Source organism: Mus caroli, unplaced genomic scaffold (assembly GCF_978045245.1).
Source record: "Mus caroli unplaced genomic scaffold, Mus_caroli_1 scaffold_8, whole genome shotgun sequence".
NCBI lineage: Eukaryota > Metazoa > Chordata > Mammalia > Rodentia > Muridae > Mus > Mus caroli.
In genome coordinates this window covers 37,740,552-37,759,382 of record NW_028227263.1, presented here as the reverse complement: position 1 = coordinate 37,759,382, position 18,831 = coordinate 37,740,552, and the positions used below count along the sequence as shown (strand labels likewise).

The 18,831-nt window shown below is 37.8% G+C and overlaps 1 protein-coding gene across 1 annotated transcript; it reads left to right on the top strand.

Moving 5' to 3' along the window:
- The first annotated feature begins 11,836 nt into the window (after positions 1–11,836).
- On the top strand, positions 11,837–12,782 carry LOC110298719 (olfactory receptor 5P64). Its single transcript, XM_021168123.2, has one exon. The coding sequence runs from the start codon at positions 11,838–11,840 to the stop codon at positions 12,780–12,782; it is 945 nt and encodes a 314-aa protein (XP_021023782.1). The 5' UTR covers position 11,837.
- Positions 12,783–18,831: the final 6,049 nt, after the last annotated feature.

Below are 18,831 nucleotides of genomic sequence, written 5' to 3'. Positions count from 1 at the left end.
GTGAGCCATGTTCTGCTTCTGCTCTTGGGAGGATTCCTACACCATTGCAAACCAGATGGAATGAAAGGAACTAAGCTTTTCTAAGAGGCAAGTTAGCAGGATCTATGTCAGGCCAAGTGAGTCCTGAGTGGAGACAATTTTTATAAGGGGAAAGTCAAACAACTCTTTTAGACAGTACTCAGTGGATCAGATCTTTGTTATTTGTAATGAACAAGGGTGATATTGAAAGAAGTAAAACGTAAAAACAAAATTCTAGGCCTTTAGGCCCAAGCTTGGGAATGTGGCCTCTGTGGCTCAGTGCTCCAAGGTGTGCTGGTCATAAAACAGATAGCAACATTCCTCCACCCACCTGCTTCCTGGGTTCAAAGAGTGTTCATTCAAAGAAAGTCACCCTGACCATTGCTGGAACCTGCAATGCAAATGTGCTATTGTTAGGGGCTCTTAGATTGTTAGGGGCTCTTAGAAACTGTCTTGAGAGATAACCTGACACTTGTGACTTTGCACTTCCTTGTGACTCTTAACTGGTATTTTTGGTATTTTCCAACAACGCCCTCCCCACCTCCTTGAGTTGTGGTTTCTTCCTTTAAATACCCCCCTTATCTAGCTACTCGGGGCTCCACAGTCCTCTACCCCTGTGTGATGTATGACCGTGGGCCCGAGAGTGCTCTTTAATAAAAATCCTCTTGCAGTTTGCAGCAAGACCATTTCTTGTGGGTGATTTTGGGGTGTCGCCTCTCCTGAGTCAGAACGAGGGGGAGTCCTCACACTGTGGGTCTTTCAATATGAACCTCAAAGAATGGGTTGGGGTTTATGATGAGTGTACATTATTGGCCGAGGCTGAGGAATGTTTCACTTAAATGAAGAAAAATTCCAGGTGCTTAAACCTGTAATTTGGCCATGAAGCTCCTCAGAGGTGGTTAAGGTGTGAGTTGTAGAACTATGTACCCTAGGGCATGCAGACCAGAACAGGGAGAAGCAGTACTTAATCTTGCTGGTCTCATGATGAAACTTTTAGGGTTTAGACATGTCTTGACCTCACTCTTGCTCCAGGCCTGTTCTTTTGTGTTGCATTTGCCTCAGGGCCTTATTTTTCTTTCTCAAACTTTCTGGGTCTTATAAGTTTTGTTTATATCACAGACTTTGCAACATTGTGTTATTTTATGACTCTTACTAGCCTTTGTTCCTCCTAAACAGAATGGCTCAATTTGGAGAAAATAACTATACAACACAGTATCTCTCCCTCCAATTTTTACATTTTTTCCATGACCCTTACAAAATCATCACTGAGGCTCAAAGGGAGTGATATTGAAGGATGACCTTCTAAGATACAGCAACATTCACTTCTTCTCAGGAACTTGACCATTATTAGCCTCTGCAGTATACTGCTCAAACAAACAATCAAAACCACTTACAGTAGTAATCTTTGTTACTATACACAATTGTTTAAGTAACAATTTGGGAGTCATGTCATATATATTTAAATAGACAATATGATTTCTATCCCTACTTTCTTCTATGGCCCCTTCACCTATGGGTCCTTTCCTGATCATAGTACTAGGATGTGTGTTTACACCAGTGGAATGAGCCCGAAATCCTATAAAAGGGCAATTTGTTGCACTCATAACAGTCATGCCACTATTGGATCAGTAGGCAAGTTTTAACTGGCACTTTGGGGAAAAAAAGACAAAAAGAAAACGACAGACAGATGTGTTGGGGAGGTAAAAGAGAGGAGTGAAAGTAGCTACAGTAAAAAGATTGGGTTGTCTTTTGGAGGACTAGGTGGAGGTAAACATGACCAAGCTGCGGTGTATGAAAAATAATTGTCAGTCTTGAGTCATCAATAACAAAAACTTTGTTTGTTTGTTTGTTTTTTGAGACAGGGTTTCTCTGTATAGCTCTGGCTGTCCTGGAACTCACTTTGTAGACCAGACTGGCCTTGAACTCAGAAATCGGCCTTGTCTCTGCCTCCCGAGTGCTGGGATTAAAGGAGTGTGCCACCATGCCCGGCTAATAACAAAAACTTGTTGGTGAAAATTTATAATATCAAGTTTTGGTTTTACAACATTTCTTTGAAGTATCTTGTCTTTACCATATCACCTCTTACTCTTTCCTGCATTTTTCTCTTTTTTAATTCCTTTCATATTCTTTTTTTTGGCAGATTGATAATATTTTATTAACTTATTTTATTTATTTACATATGAAATGTTGATCCTCTTTCCGGTCCCCCTCCCAGAGTTTTTCACACCATCCTGCCTCCCCTTGGCTCTGAAAGGGTGATCCCCCACCCATCCACTCCCACTTCCCCACCCCAGCACATCCTTCCCTGAGGCATCATATTTTTAAATGATACAATTTCTATCTTCACATGTGTTTAAATCTTGTCTCCTTTTCATTTGTAAGACAGACATCATATCTTTCATGAATTGCTTCTGCAATAGCAAATATTGTTGAATGTATGAACTCCAATATATTTCCTATCATTCTACAGGGCAGAGGGCTGGCCTTTACTGATAAATTTATATGGGAAGAAATAATTGGTGTGAATTAATCAAAATACATTGTATGAAATTCTAAATTAATTAATGAAAATATTTTAAAAGGAAATTATTACATATATCACAGCATATGAGCTGATGTGAGCATAGTTCTGGCATGACTACAATTTGTTGGTCAGAACTACCAAGAACTGTGGAGACTCACAGGCTTCGATCACATAAAATCTTTGTCTCTGACAATTGATAGACCCTTAGATGACTGGTATACATGACATAAACCATTAGCTTGTTATTTTAAAGATCCACTTTATAGCATTTTTATTTTGAGTGTTGTCTTAGTTAGAGTTTTATTGCTGTGAAGAGACACTATGACCAAAGCAATTCAATAAAGGAAATAGTTTCAGAGGATCCATCCAATATCAACATGGTCCTAGAAAATGAGCTGAAATATGAAGGTAGTAAAGGAGGAAATGTCTTCTATATTGGGCATAGGTTGAGCATGTATGAGACCTCAAAGCCTGCCCCTACAGTGACACACTTCCTCGAACAAGGCAATGCCTACTATAACAAGGCCACACCTTATAATAGTGCCAATCCCTATGGGCCAAACATTTAAACATTCAAAATGACTTTATGAGGGCCATACCTATTCAATCACCACATTTCACTCTCTCATCACCATAGGCTTATAGTCATAACATAACGTAAAATGTTATTTAGTCCTACTTCAAAAGTTACTATAGTCTCAACAATGTTTTAAAAAATCAACAGTGCAGACTCCAGGAGGAGGGGAGAATGTGGCAACAAGCTTCTTTATTAATTCTTAGAGAGCACCCTTTATACCCTCCACCCATATCCCATTAGTTCCAAGCAAGTGTGTCCTACATATGACAATTCCTGATTAACTGTCATTGTTGGTGTCACCAATCACTAGGCTCTCAGACAGGCTTCAGTTTGGCCCTTTATGCAGAAGTTGCCTCCATGGCTCAGTGACCATACAGTGGCTACTGCCCTGGCAATGGGGGCTTTCTGTTCCTTCGACAAGCTACAAAAATCTAAGAGTGAAAGAAATGGTCTTCCCTAGGGAAGAGCTCATCCAAATTGTCAGTCCTAAAAATATACATACAAGTAATTAAACAGACTGAGCAGGCAGTTTTTATAATTGAGCATATAGAAATCATATATTTTATATGTATACACATATATGTATATATCGTGTTAAGTATATATCAACATGTAATGAAAATGAAGCAAAGAATTGGAAATAATCATGGAAACGGGAAGGGCCTGCAAGTAATGTTATGTAGGGAAATTTGAAGGACAGGAGGGAAGGAGAAATTATGTAATTGTATTATAATATCAAAATAAAAGCAAAAATTTTAAAAACACAGGTGATAGAGCTAAAAGAAATGAGCCCATCAGAACACCGCTCCAGCGTCAAGATACCCAAAATATGATGCAGGGAGCAGGAATTTCTTTAACAGATAAGTGAGGCAACTGGTGAAAAGATCTGATGGTTCCATCAGCAAGTCAAGTCTATGGCCCTCACAGATCTCAAATCCAGTTGCTGGTTTTCAAAGACCATTTTCTTTTCTGGCAAATACTTTACCAGTGGAGATAGATCTCATTTATCATTTTATATGACTCAGAAAATGTGGCCAGGCATCATCTTGATAGGCAACCTATTACTGAAAAAGAATATGCTCTTGGGGCCCTGAGAACATTGTACAACCACAAGTCAGAGATTAATCTTCTGTGATAGATGCATATGCTTAGCCTGGGGAGTGGCACTATTAGAAGTTGTGGCCCTGCTAGAGTAGATGTGTCACTGTGGATTTAAAGCCCTCATCCAAGCTGCCTGGAAGCCAGTATTCTTCTAGCAGCTTTCAGATAAATATGTAGAACTCTCAGCTCCTCCAGCACCATGCCTGCCTGGATGCTGCCATGTTTCTAACTTACGGATAATGGACTGAACCTCTGAACCTGTAAGCCAGCCACAATTAAGTATTGCCATTTATAAGACTTGCCTTGGTCACAGTGTCTGTTCACAGCTGTAAAACCCGAACTAAGACAGAAGTTAGTACCAAGGACTGGGGTACTGCTGTGATAGGCCTGTCCATGCTATTGTTTAGAAGAATGTGTATTTTAGTACATTGTATTTGGAAAGTGGCAGGATGCTTTAAATGGGGCTTAATGGACCATCCTAGTAGGAATATGGAAGAGTTTATTGCTGTGAATAATGTGAACTGTGCAAACCTAGACCAAGAGATGCAGAGTTTGGAGTTTACCCAGCTGGTTTCCTGTCTTGCTTTAGGGGTTACAGTTAAGTGACTGGATGAACCTCTGAAGAGATTTTGAACTTTGGACTTTTACCATTATTTAGACTGCTATAGACTATGGGAGCTTTAGAAGTTGGACTAAATATATTTAGCATTATGCTATATTTATGTATGGCCCCCATAGAACAAAACTATGGGGTCCAGAGAGTGTATATGACAAAGAATGGTTTGTATATGCTGGTCTCAGGAAGTGACAGTAGAAGGTGTGGCCCTGTTGGAGTAGGTGAGGCCTTGTTGGAATAGCTGTATCACTGTGGGTATGGGCATTAAGATCTACATCCTAGCTTCCTGGAAATCAGTATTCTGCTACTAGCCTTCAGATGAAGCTGTAGAACTCTTATCTCCTTCTGCACCATGCCAACCTGGATGCTGCCATGTTCCTAAATTGAGGATAATGGACTGTAATCCATCCCCAATTGAATGTTGGAATTTATAATACTTGCCTTGGTCATGGTGTCTATTCAGAGCAGTAAAACCCTAGCTAATACATCTTACACAGGCTCACAGTGATCAACATCTCAGGAAGATAGTCATGGAGAAAGGAAAAGGGAAAAGGAAAAATGAAGGGCCAGATACTAACAAGATTAAAAGATGAGAATGCAGAATTCTTAATTCAGACAGCAAAGTGCACAACCATGCTTGATGGTCTGAACCATTATTATTTAAGCTAAAAGCCAACAACTATACCATAGTTTTGAGCCATTTATCTGTCACTCATTGGTGAAATTCCAAGATCACTGAAGTGTTGTAGTAAACTTTTAACCCACTTTAAACTTTCAAGTACGTGTGCTAATCCTCTATACCTGTCAGATATTTTGGATTCACTAATGAAAGATATACACACATGCACATACAGACATACACACACACACACACACACACACACACACACACACACACACACACACATAGCCTGATTTTTAAACTATCCAGTGGAAAAAAGGACATGTATTTAACAAATGGTACTGGCTCAAGTAGCAGTCAGCATGTAGAAGAATGCAAATTGATCCTTTCTTATCTTCTTGTACAAAGCTTGAGTCCAAGTGGATCTAGGACCTCCACATAAGACCAGATACACTAAACCAAAGAAAACAGAATATGGGAAAGAGCCTTGAACACATCTGTATGGGAGAAAATTTCCTAAACAGAACATCAATGGCTTGGGTTCTAACACCAACTATAAATGAGATTTCATAAAATTGAAAACCTTCTGTAAGGCAAAGAACACTGTCAACAGGAAAAATGGCAACCCACCGATTGGGAAAAGATATTTACCAATCCTACATATATTAGAGGGCAAATATCCAATATATACAAAGAACTTAAGAAGTTAGACTCCAGAGAACCGAATAACCCTATTAAAATGGGGTATAGAGCTAAACAAAAATTCTCAACTGAGGAGTCTTGAATTGCCAAGAAGCACCTAAAGAAAAGTTCAACATCCTTAGTCATCAGGGAAATGCAAATCAAAACAACCCTGAGATTCTACCTCATACAAGACATAATGGCTAAGATCAAAAAACACAGGCGACAGCAGATGCTGGCAAGGATGTGGAGAAAGAGGAACACTCCTCCATTGCTGGTGGGATTGCAACCTGGTACAACCACTTTGGAAATCAGTCAGGTGGTTCCTCAGAAAATTGTACATAGTACTACCTGAGGACCCAGCTATGCCACTCTAGGGCATATACCCAGAAGGTGCTCCAACATGTAATAAGGACATATGCTCCACTATGTTCATAGCAGCCATATTTATAATAGCCAGCAGTGGGAAACAACCCAGATGTTCCTCAGCAGAGGAATGGATACAGAAAATGTGCTATATATACACAATGAAGTACTAGTCAGGTTTTAAAAACAATGACTTCATGAAATTCTCTGGTAAATAGTTGGATGGAACTAAGAAATATCATCCTGAGTAAGATAACACAGTCACAAAAGAGCACACATGGTATGGTCTCATTAATAAGTGGATAAATAGGCAAAAAGCTCAGTAATCTCATAATCCAACTCCAAGACCACATGAAAGTCAAGTAGAGGGAAGAACATAGTGTGGAAGCTTCAGTTCTACTGAGAAGGGGGACCAAAATAATCACAGGAAGTAGAAAGAGGGAGCAAACCTGGAGGGAGAGAGGAGTGGAAGGGAAAAGGGGGCTCAGGATCAGGTGTGGGAGCAGACAAGGTGAAGTACAGAGGGTCAGGAAATTAAATGGAGGTGTGTAGCAGTGCAGGATGGGTAACTAGGGGGTGGGCACTAAAAAGTCCCAGATACCAGGGAAGCAAGAGTTTCCCAGAACCCAATGGGAATGACATTAGCCTAAATACACAACAAAGAGGAGAGAGATTCTGTAGAGACCAAATCCAGATGTTAGTCACAGCCCTTTCTAAGGGATGGGGCCATCCATCTCAAAAATATTAAATCAGAATTGTTCCTGTCTAAAGGAAATGCAAAGACAAAGAATGGAGCAGAAACTGAAGGAAAGGCCATCCAGAGACTGCCCCACCATCCCATCTGCTGATATGAAACCCAGACACTACTTCTGATTCCAAAGTGCTTGTTGACAAGAGCCTGTTACAGCTGTCCCATGAGAGGAGGCTCCTGCAAGAGCCTGACCAATACAGATGCAGATTCTCACAGCCAACCATCTATGGGGTTGAGCACGAGGACCTCAGTGTTGGAGTTAGAGGAAGGGTTGAAGGAGCCGAAGAGGATTGCAACCCCATAGGAAGAACAATATAAACTAACCAGAACCCCCAGAGCTCCCAGGGATTCAAACACCAATCAAAAAGTACATATAGAGGGACCCTTGGCTCCAGCTGCCTATGTAGCAGAGTATTGCCATATCTGGCATCAATGGGAGGAGAGGCCCTTAGTTCTATGTAGGTTTGATGACCCAAAGTAGAGGAATGCTAGGGTAGTAAAGCAGGAGTAGGTGGGTGAGTGAGGAAGGACCCTTATAGAAGCAGATAGCATATAGGTTTGGGGAGGGGAAACCTGGAAAGGGGATCACATTTGAAATGTATATTTAAAAAAACAACAAAAAGATGCCTTAAATAGAGCAATTGCTGAGCCACTTTCAAACTCCTCATGGTTAGCACTAGCACACACTCCCCTCCAATATTCCTGAGTTAATACTTACTAAGTCTGTATTTCATCTTTGATGTCCTGTAGCCTGCTAGGCAGCTCTCTTGGGGTCAATTTTCCCCTGTACCTACTATACTTCAGCTGACTCTCCCTCCAGCACCTTTCTTCTCCCATTTAACTTAGTTCATATTTGCACACTAACTTGTTTACACATTTTAAAAGTATTTGTTATATTTTATATTTTCCTCCTTTTTGTTTTATACTTCTTCTTGCCTTCTATTATATTTTTAAAATATTTTACTTTTTCTCCTCTTTTTACTACTAATTTAAAATACACATCCATTATATATTGATCATGTTCTTTTGCCTGCTTTCCCCAGAACAAAACGATTTCATGTCCTCTCTGTCTCTATTTCTATCAGAAACTTCTGCAGATGTATCCTGCCATGATGTATGGTTGACATATCCACTATCACTCCTCTAGAGAAAATTTATCTGCCCTAGCCCAGAAATAATCAATTGCAAGAGAAAGGAAAATCACTACCTACCAGTATCTCATCCTCAATAATAAATACAAATGCCAAACAACTAGCCAGGGTAAAGCAAGGCTGTATAAATCAGAATGTGTCATATGGGACAAATCTCCTTGAGTACATGATCTGTCAATTAAATTTCTACTGAAGTTCATCAGGACCATAAACATAGAAACTTATGCTAATATAAATATGTGTTATCTACTTACGTTTACTTACATTTCCTGTGCAGTACAATTAATGATGAAAAGGTTGTACAAGTTTTTACAAACACCTAATTGCATCCCTCTCCTTTATTCCTTCTAGATAAGCTCATCACTGAAGGTCATCATTCTGCCACGTAAGAGATGAGGAACATTGGGCATCAGACTTGAATGCATGCTGTATGTCACGTCTCTTGATGTTGCAGAGTCAATTCATATGCGATATTGTTGAAGACTATCTGTGATAAAATGAAAAGTCAAAATATTAAATAGACAAATGTAGCATGAAAATGGAAACTGTATCAACAATGAAGATTAAAGGAACTAATACAATGTAGAACTTAATGGAATCAATATTAGCAAGATAATTGAGCTGCCTCTTCAGGTCAACCGTGCTTTCTGTTCTACACTATATCATAAGAGCTAACACCAACTGTCTCTTGTTTGAGGTGTGAACTAGGAAATGTTCTGTTTTTTTTTAACCTGGACATCTTCCATGTCTCTTTCTACTCATTATTTTCTATTTAACAATAGTATTTTATATTCTTGCCTATAAAAATGTGAATACCTAATCGCTTCTCAGCCTTTTGGCTAAGATCAAGTGTAAAAATGTGAGTATTTATAATAACTGTTATTTAACTAAGCATCTCATTCCTGCCTATACTCACCAAAATACCTAATAGAGTATGTTACATCAACAACCACTAAAAGAGTAAAACAAAAATTTATGCACATTGAATGAAAGAAGCCAATGTAGTCCAGTTCAATATTTCCTAACTTGACCTAGCCTGAAACAAATAAAAATTGGCAGGAATTTATTTATGGATTTTAATTATGGGACATACTTGAAAACTTGTTATTTACAGAAATTGAAAAACAAGAGATTGCTGGATTTCTTGAAAATTAATTGTGCTTGTGTTAAATGAACTGCTCAGTAATCACTGGGAAATAGGTAATGATCCCTGATGATTTGAATTCACATTGGAATCCAGAGCTTCTGCAGGGACTTATCCTCAGTGACAATGACAGTGGGAAACAGCTTTGCAGCTATAAAACCACAGTATCTTTTAACTTCTTAATTTGAAATGACTTTTTATTTCAAGAGGTAAGGTTTTGACTCTGTTGGTAAATGGAGATATTTTTTTTTCTTGACATGTAGTATATTTATAAACCATGGTGTTGAAACACGTCAGAAGGAACTATGCAGTTATATAACAGAAGGGAGAAAAAACCTTTCATATAACCACCTTTTATTTCATTAGTAAATTGTTCAGAATGATCAGGAATAAGACAAAGTTTTCATAGATTCCTTATATATCCATCCATAAGTAAGAGCTTCATAGCTGTGTGCATGTAGCATTCATCAACAGACTAACAAGTTCACTAGTTTTGAAATTCTTTGGTGGCTTACTGTCAGGGGATATCCTGTGCAAAGACCTACTTTATATATGGACTGAATGTACCACCCTTACAGGCATCACTGTAGACAAGTGAGGATGTAAGTGTAGAATGTGAGGGATGATAGTAAATCTTCCACTTGTTGGGTAAGCCTTGGTAAATCTCTTAACGTCTAAGGTTGGATATTGAACAATGTTCTCTGTTGAATTCATTTCATTATACTCCAGTTAGAAAGCACTGACATACTAGGTAAGGAGCTGCTGTGTCTAAATCAATAATTACTAATAATGTGTTAAATATTTATAATTCATAAGATGATAAAATTGATATTTCAAAATACTTTAAAGAACAATTATCTATTTAGAAGAATTTAAAATATCTAATGAGTTTACAATAGTAAATTCAACTTGTAAATTTAATGCAATCCTTATTTACTTTTACTAACTTTGTGATCAATATAACCAACAGAACACCTTTCTATGTTCTAAACATGGGGAAACTGAAGTATTATTCTTTTTTCTTTCCCTGATTTGTGTATGCTTTGAACAGCATTGTCATTGTTCGCCTACAGTGTACTTACTAAGAGCAGTAGACTGAGTTCAACCACCTGATGTTCATATCTAATATTATTTTAAATTTTATTATTTTTATTTAATATATATATGAGTGCATTCTGCTGTACATACATATGCCATTTGCATACCTAGTTTTTGTGAAGACCAGAAAAGGGCATTGGGTTCTAATAACCGAAAAAACAGAGTGCTGTGAAAAACCGTGTGGATCTTGAGATTTAAACACAGTTCTTCTGCAAATATAGTCAGTATACTTCTCCCAAGATCAACCTCAGAATTCCACAGTAATTTACTTCATATAAGCATGTGTGTGTGTGTACGTATGTATGTATGTATGTATGTATATATATATATATATACATATATTAGATGTATAAATGGATATTATATATGTGAGTGTATGTTTGTATATGTGTGTGTGTGTGTTCAAGGTCAACCTGGCCTACATAGCAGGACAGCCAGGATTACAAAGGAAAACCCTATCCTGAAAAAAGAAAAAACAAAATAACAACTACAAAAGAAAAACAATTAGCTGATATTTTGTGGAAATAAAAATATAAATTATAAATAAATATAATTTTTAAAATCTTGTGATGGTGGTTGAATATATTTAGCAATAATTTAAGTCTTCATGACATAATTCTACTATTTTACATTTTATTTGTTTGTTATAATAAATAAATTATTATTTTGAAAGGGCTCATATAATTTTATATTCATTCATTTATTTATGTGTCTGAAGAGAGCGATGCAGGTAAACGCATATGTATGAGTGTCAAAGGACAACATCCAGGAATTAGCTCTCTTCTCCTACCTTCTGATTTCCAGGAATCAAACTCTGAATGTCAGAGGTCAGGCTTTGGAGAAAGAATATTTAACTGACAACCCATCTTACCCTAACATAGCATGCTTTTATATATTTAATTATAATAACAATTTCATATGTTTAATTATAAATTGTAAATAAAAGTTATTTATTATTTACACCACATTTCTAGCTTTTCTGATTGAATAATTTGAAGAACTTATTGTATAGAAATGTATAAACAATGAAAACTTGAGTATAATATCCATAGTTGATCCAAATTTTGGATATTATGATTACTTTTAATGCCTTTCATGGGTATATTATATGAAATAAAGTGACCTATTTATAAGTCCCTTTGTACTGTCTCCATCACAGCCTTGATCTAGCAGCAGCTACATTATCCCATGGCTTTCCTGGACAATGGGAACCACACTGCAGTGACAGAGTTCATTTTACTGGGATTAACTGATGACCCAGTCCTTAAAGTCGTCCTCTTCACCATTATCCTGTGCATCTACCTGGTGACTGTGTTTGGAAACCTCAGCACCATCCTTCTCATCAGAGTCTCTTCCCAGCTCCATCACCCCATGTACTTTTTTCTCAGCCACTTAGCTACTGTTGACATAGGCATTTCATCTTCTGTCACTCCCAGTATGCTTGTCAACTTCCTGGCGGAGAGAAGCACAATCTCCTACCTTGGATGTGGCATCCAGCTCAGCTCAGCTGCTCTCTTTGGGACACTTGAATGCTTCCTTCTGGCTGTCATGGCTTATGATCGCTTCATGGCTATCTGCAACCCACTGCTTTATTCTACCAAATTGTCCACACGATTATGTATCCAGTTGGTTGTGGGATCTTATATAGGTGCGTTTCTTAATGCTTCTTGCTACATCCTTTCCTTTGTTTTTTTTCTCTTCTGTGGACCAAATAAAGTCGATCACTTTTTCTGTGATTTATCTCCTATGATGGAACTCTCCTGCTCTGATGCGAGTGTCTCTGGAGTTGTTATCTCATTTACTGCTGGCTCAATCACTATGACCACATTGATTGTTATAGTAATATCTTATTTCTATATCCTCATCACCATCCTAAAGATGCGCTCCACTGAGGGTCGTCAAAAGGCCTTCTCCACCTGCACCTCCCATCTCACTGCAGTCACTCTCTACTATGGAACTATCATATTCATTTATGTGATGCCAAAGTCCACCTACTCCAGGGACCAGAACAAGGTGGTATCTCTGTTCTACATGGTGGTGATCCCAATGTTGAATCCCCTCATCTACAGCCTCAGGAATAATGAGATTAAGGGTGCTCTGAAGAAACAATTTTATAGGAAAACATTGTTATAGAGTAATCAGTTGTTGGTAAAACTTAATATAATAATTTTAATCCTGCAAGACCAATGTGAGCATCATATCAGATTTGGTTATAAGCCTTAGCATTTCTCCTTTGGCCCTAATCTGTTTCTTCCAGTGTATATAGCTATTGTATTTTATTGCATTCTCCTGTTTATATTTTCAACTGTACCTTAGTGAACCTAATAGAATATATTTGAACATGTTCATCCTTAACTCCTTCAGCTCCATAGCTCCAACTCCTACACAACAAACACTATGTTCTAATTTGGACTTTCTGTATACTCTTAGGTCTATAGGTATTTATTGATGCATGATTAGCCTGATGGAACCACACTCATAAAGAAAATTGACTCCCATTCTTCTGGAAAACATCAATCATTGTAAAACCTCAACTAGGTTTGGACACTGTGCCCAGGTCCTCTATCCATGTTAGTATTGTTTCTGCCTTTGTGCTTATAGACATTGTTGCAACTACCATGAGTCATACCCACATGAGTCGTTCTTTTATGTCCTGAAAGCAATATTTCCTTGTAGTCATTCATCACCTCCAGCTTTTCTAGTATTTCCACCTAGTCTATCACAATGATTGTTAATCTTGGACAGAAGAGTGTGTGATATACATGTTCCATTCAAAACTGAGAATTTCAGTCTCTAATTCTCTTCACAGTGGTAAATTGTATGTTAATCACTATGTACTGAACAAAGAATTTGCTCTGATAATGTTTGGAAGATGAACTAATCCTGAGTACAATGACAAGTCATTGCAAATTGGTTTGATACTATGCCTATCCATCAAACTAATGGTGGCAGGTTCTTCCCTAGGGTCCGTGACATGTCTACCTTAGGTTTTGGCCCTGACAGTGGTGTTAGGTGTGGTTTCATTTCATAAACCTTGACTTAGAGTTTGGTCACTCCCGTGCCATTTGTTACACTATTAACAAGAGTAGGCACTTCTTCTCAGGCTGGTGATTATTTTAGCTTGTAACTTTCATGAGATTAATTGTCTATACTATAGCCATAAATATGTTCAAGATTAGGGTATTACTATTTACAAATATTAGTTCCTCCAATCACTTGATAGTATAATTCAATTACTCTTATCTCTTCCATGATTCTCTCCTTTGATTATCCTGACTTCCTTTTATTTCTTGAAATTATAAGGATCAGTGTACTTCCTATTTTCTATTGCACATTTTAGCTTACTCTCCATACTTATGATCCCATCTCAGTTTCCAGCTCAAGTATCACTTTCTCAATAGGGATTTCACTGCTAGCATACACAAGCTACAAACACTCTCCCTTTACCACTCCCCACCTCTATCTTTTCCACTCATAATATTTCCATTTATTCTTCTCCACCACGTTCTAAATATTAAAATGTTGATTAGTTTCAAATATACTATCTATTAAAGTATCATTTTATGAGAATTATTTAATTCAGCAACATTTATTTAGTATCTACTTGGTTACATAATACAATAAATACTCAATATCTAGATGTAATGAATTGTTTAATGGTAATCTGGTATCTACCTGTAAAATAATTACAATCTTGGACACACTATTCCATAAAGAATTTGACATAATTAAAATAGATCCACTGGGTTTTGATATCTTCTACCTTTCTAAACTGGCTTTCTTCCCTATCTTTCTAAATTATCTTCAAATATCTCAAAAAGAAAATCTTCATGTATATGTAAATTATCATTTCTTATTGATGGTTTGTGTTTTATTTCACGATTATTAATGCTCAGAGAGTAATATACAAAACAAACAAACAAAAATAGCTAAACATTCTGACATCAGAGAAGGGGATTCTGTGTTTTGAGGCAGCTAGCTAATATGTTCCAGAAGTTAGCAAGACTGGTATACAGAGGATTACAGCTCTCAATGTGTGAGAGCCAATATGTGACTTAAGCTATCATAGTGTTTATTTTACAAACTTAGGTGCCCTTCTGTTTTGGACATTGATGTTAAGAATTGAAATGTCATCTTGATTGATTTTTCCTTTGATAACTATGTAGTGTTCTTCCCTATTTCTTCCAATAACCTTGCTTTGAAATTGATCATATCAGATACTACAGTGTATACAGATATAGCAGCTTGCTTCCTAGGTCCATTTGCTTGTAATATCTTTTCAACAGCCCCTTACTCTGAGGTAATGACTCTCCTTGATGTCAAAATATGTTTTTGGATGCAGCAGGAGGATGTATCTTGTCTTAATCCATTCTCTTAGGCTGTACCGTTTTAGTGGAGAATTGATACCATTGATATTACAAGATATTAATGACCAAGATGTTTTATACCTCTTATTTTATTGTTGTGGTTGGTATTGGCAGTGGTGATGGTGATGGTGATAGAAGGTGTGTTTGTATACTGTCCTTCTTTTGTTTTCTGTTCTGAGATTATTTATTCCTTCCCTATCTTTTCATAGTGTAGTTAAGCCCTTTGGGTTGAAATTTTCCTTTTATCACCTTCAATAGGGTGATAATTATAGGTAGATATTGTTTAAATTTGGCTTTTTTGTGCAATATGGATTTGAACACACTAGCTGGTAAGGCCACGGAAACAGGGAAGCTACCTGAAGAACTTCATCACTCTCTCTTCTCCTCCAAGTTCAATCCCCGAGTCTCATCCCTAGCTCTGCAACACCCTCTATAGCCTTCTCTGCCTACTTGTACCCATTTACTGTGGATCCCATAATCTTCTCTTCCTACCACTCCTACTACTACTTTGCACTTCATTCCAGTCCCCACTTCTAACAGACACTCACCATTAACTCAATGGTCACTCATGCTAGGAAATTATTTAGGCAGACTGAAAATATTCAACTCTTCATCTGTTCCCTCAGGACAGATCCCCTGAATTGCATCTCCAACTCCTTCGTGGAATACCTGCTTAAGTTCTTCTTTTTGAATTAACCTGATGCCTAATGGATCACAAAGATCCTCTCCTTTAAGCTTCCTTTCCCCAAATTTTCCCTCTTGGCACTCTGATGCTCTCTCTCTCTCTCTCTCTCTCTCTCTCTCTCTCTCTCTCTCTCTCTCTCTCTCTCTCTCTCTCTCTTTCTCTTTCTCTTTCTCTCTCCTCTAATGGCCTGGTTCAGTCTAGACCCTTTCAGACTTACCTGTCCATCATATCTATAATAAAATTTTATTCTCAACCACACCTAGGAGTGGTCACGTTCTCATTTCCATTTATCTGGTGTGAATATAATATATATCCTTCTGGGACTGTAATCTCTTTCTCAACTCCCCTGAGACATGTTTGCAAATACCTCATGGAGTTTGTTCTCCTCTTTCGAACTGCCTGCTCCGTTGCTTCCTTAAGTGGAATCACCCTCAGGTGGAATTTTTAGTTTGCAATACTGTTTCCTCTCATCTAGGTCCCAGATATCCCACAGGTTCTTTACATGCTCTTGAGCCTCCACTGTGACTCTTTTCTGACTGTCCCCTTACAACTGCTGCTCTGACTCTAATTATGGCCCCCTGAGATTCTATCTTCTTTCTTTACACCCTCCTGAGCCTTATATGACACTCTCTTTTTTGCTCCTTGGATTTTATTAAAGCCTTGCTCTCTAACTGCAAATGGCTTGGGCTTGACCTCAATACAGCTTGATCAATAGCCTTATTTCTTCAAATTCTCTCATATGGTAACATCTTCTGCTTCACTGAAAACAAATGATCTCTAAATCTCTTACGTCTAAACTTACTCTGCACTACACTTTAAAAGGTCTCTTATCAAGGTTTTTCTACTTTACATTGTATTTATTTATTTATTTATTTATTTATTCACTTTATATCCAAATAACACCCCCACTCCTTCCTCTTCTCCTATTCCCACCCTCCCACCCACCTTTTCCCATTCTCTTCTCCTTCTATACCTGAGATTCTGTCTTCGTCTCTTATATTCTGTTGATGATGTTTGTATCTGTAGTTCCTGTTCTCTTACTTAGATTTTCCACCTCCAAGATACCCTCAGGTTGTGCTGTCTTTATTGCTTATATTTCCACTTTTAGTTTTTGAACAGTGATATTAATTTTCTTCACCTGTTTGGTTGTATTTTTCTGCATTTCTTTAAGGGATTTATTCATTTCGTCTTTAAAGGCCTCTATCATCTTTATAAAATTGTATTAAAGGCCATTTTCTTGTCTTTGGCTGTGTTAGGAGGTCTAGGCTTTTCAATAATAAGATAGTTGGGCTCTGGTGGTGCTATATTGCCCTACATCTTGCTGATTGTGTTCTTATGTTGGTCTTTATCCACCTGGTTGTCCCTGGTGTTGGCTGGATGTTTATATCCCAAGACTCCTAGAGAAAGCAAAGAGAGCCTTGGGACTGACAATAGATCTCAGGAAACAACAAACTGTTCATTTCTGCTGGCCATGATCCAGGTGGAACTGAATGTTCATGGAGTACTTCAGGCTTCCTTAGTAAGCGAAGCAGAAGGTCCACTGATAGAGCTTAGGGAATAGAGAGTATCTCACTTCTGCTGGTTGTGCCCCAGGTGGACCCAGCAAGGTTCTTTTCTTTCTACTTTTAAAATTCATTTATCACTATGATTACTTTACTCTCTTCACTCAAAATAAAATCTAATAAGGCTATGCTATAAAACTCTTTCATGATTTGTAAGTTCATTCGGAAAGGTTTCAGATAGATAGATAGATAGATAGATAGATAGATAGATAGATAGATAGATAGATGATTCAACTCTTTTTGGACTATATTAGTATATGACATTTGAAGTCAACTCTTATTTTTTAAAAATAACTAATAAAAAATAATTTTTTAATGTAGCTACCATGTGGACCTCCCCATTTGGTTGATGAGCACATCATGATGGAAGGAACAATGTGGCTGGTTGTGATCTTTAGTAAGGTTAAATGGTACAAGCTGTATAATTTTTCCACCATCTTGATTAAGATGAGCACATGACATAAACCAACTAATGCAAGACCATAAACTCTATCCTATACTATACTAGTGTGTGCCTGTCCCTCAGCGAGAATGGATGCCTAGGCATGGGTCTGCTGCGGCACTTCCTTCCCCCACACCCAGCCAGAACATATTCTTACAGAATAGAGTTTATTTAGGGCATGGGGAGGGGAGTTAAGAGGGTATCAGAGGCAGAGAAAGGCAGAGAGAAGGATAGAGTAGATAAGTGGACACAACAATCAGAGAAAATGAAAAATGCAAAAAGATCCTAACCCAAAGCATCCAGGAAATCTAGGACACAATGAGAAGACCAAACATAAGGATAATTATAGATGAGAAGGAGGATTTCCAACTAAAAGGTCAGTAAATATCTTCAACAAATTATAGAAGAAAACTTCCCCAAGCTAAAGAAAGAGATGTCCATGAACATACAAGAAGACTGCAGAACTTCAAATAATTTGGACCAGAAAATTCCTACTGTCACATAAAAATCAAAACACCAAATGCACAAAACAAAGAAAGAATATTAAAAGCAGTAAGAGAAAAAGGTCAGGTAACATATAAAGCCAGACCTATCAGAATCAACCTGACTTCTCCCCAGAGACTAAGAAAGCCAGAAGATCCTGGGCAGATGTCATACAGACCCTAAGAGTACACAAATACCAGCCAGGCTACTATACCCAGAAAAACTCTCAATTACCATAGATAGAGAAAGCAAGGCATTCCATGACAAAACCAAAGTTACACAATATCTTTCCACAAATCCAGCCCTACAAAGGATAATAAAGGATAAACTCCAACACAGAGGGGAAGCAAGCTTGAGAATAAGCAAGAAAGTTATCTTTCAACAAACCTAAAGAAGATAGCCATATGAATAGAATTCCAACTCTATCAGGAAGCAACAATAACTTTTCCCTATCTCTTAATATCAATGGACTCAACCCCCCCAATAAAAAGATATAGACTATTGGGTATTTATTTCACTTACATTTCCAATGCTATCCCAGAAGTCACCCACACGCTCCCCCATCCACTCCCCCACCCAACCACTCCCACTTCTTGGCCCTGTCGTTCCCCTGTACTAAGGCATATAAAGTTTGCATGACCAA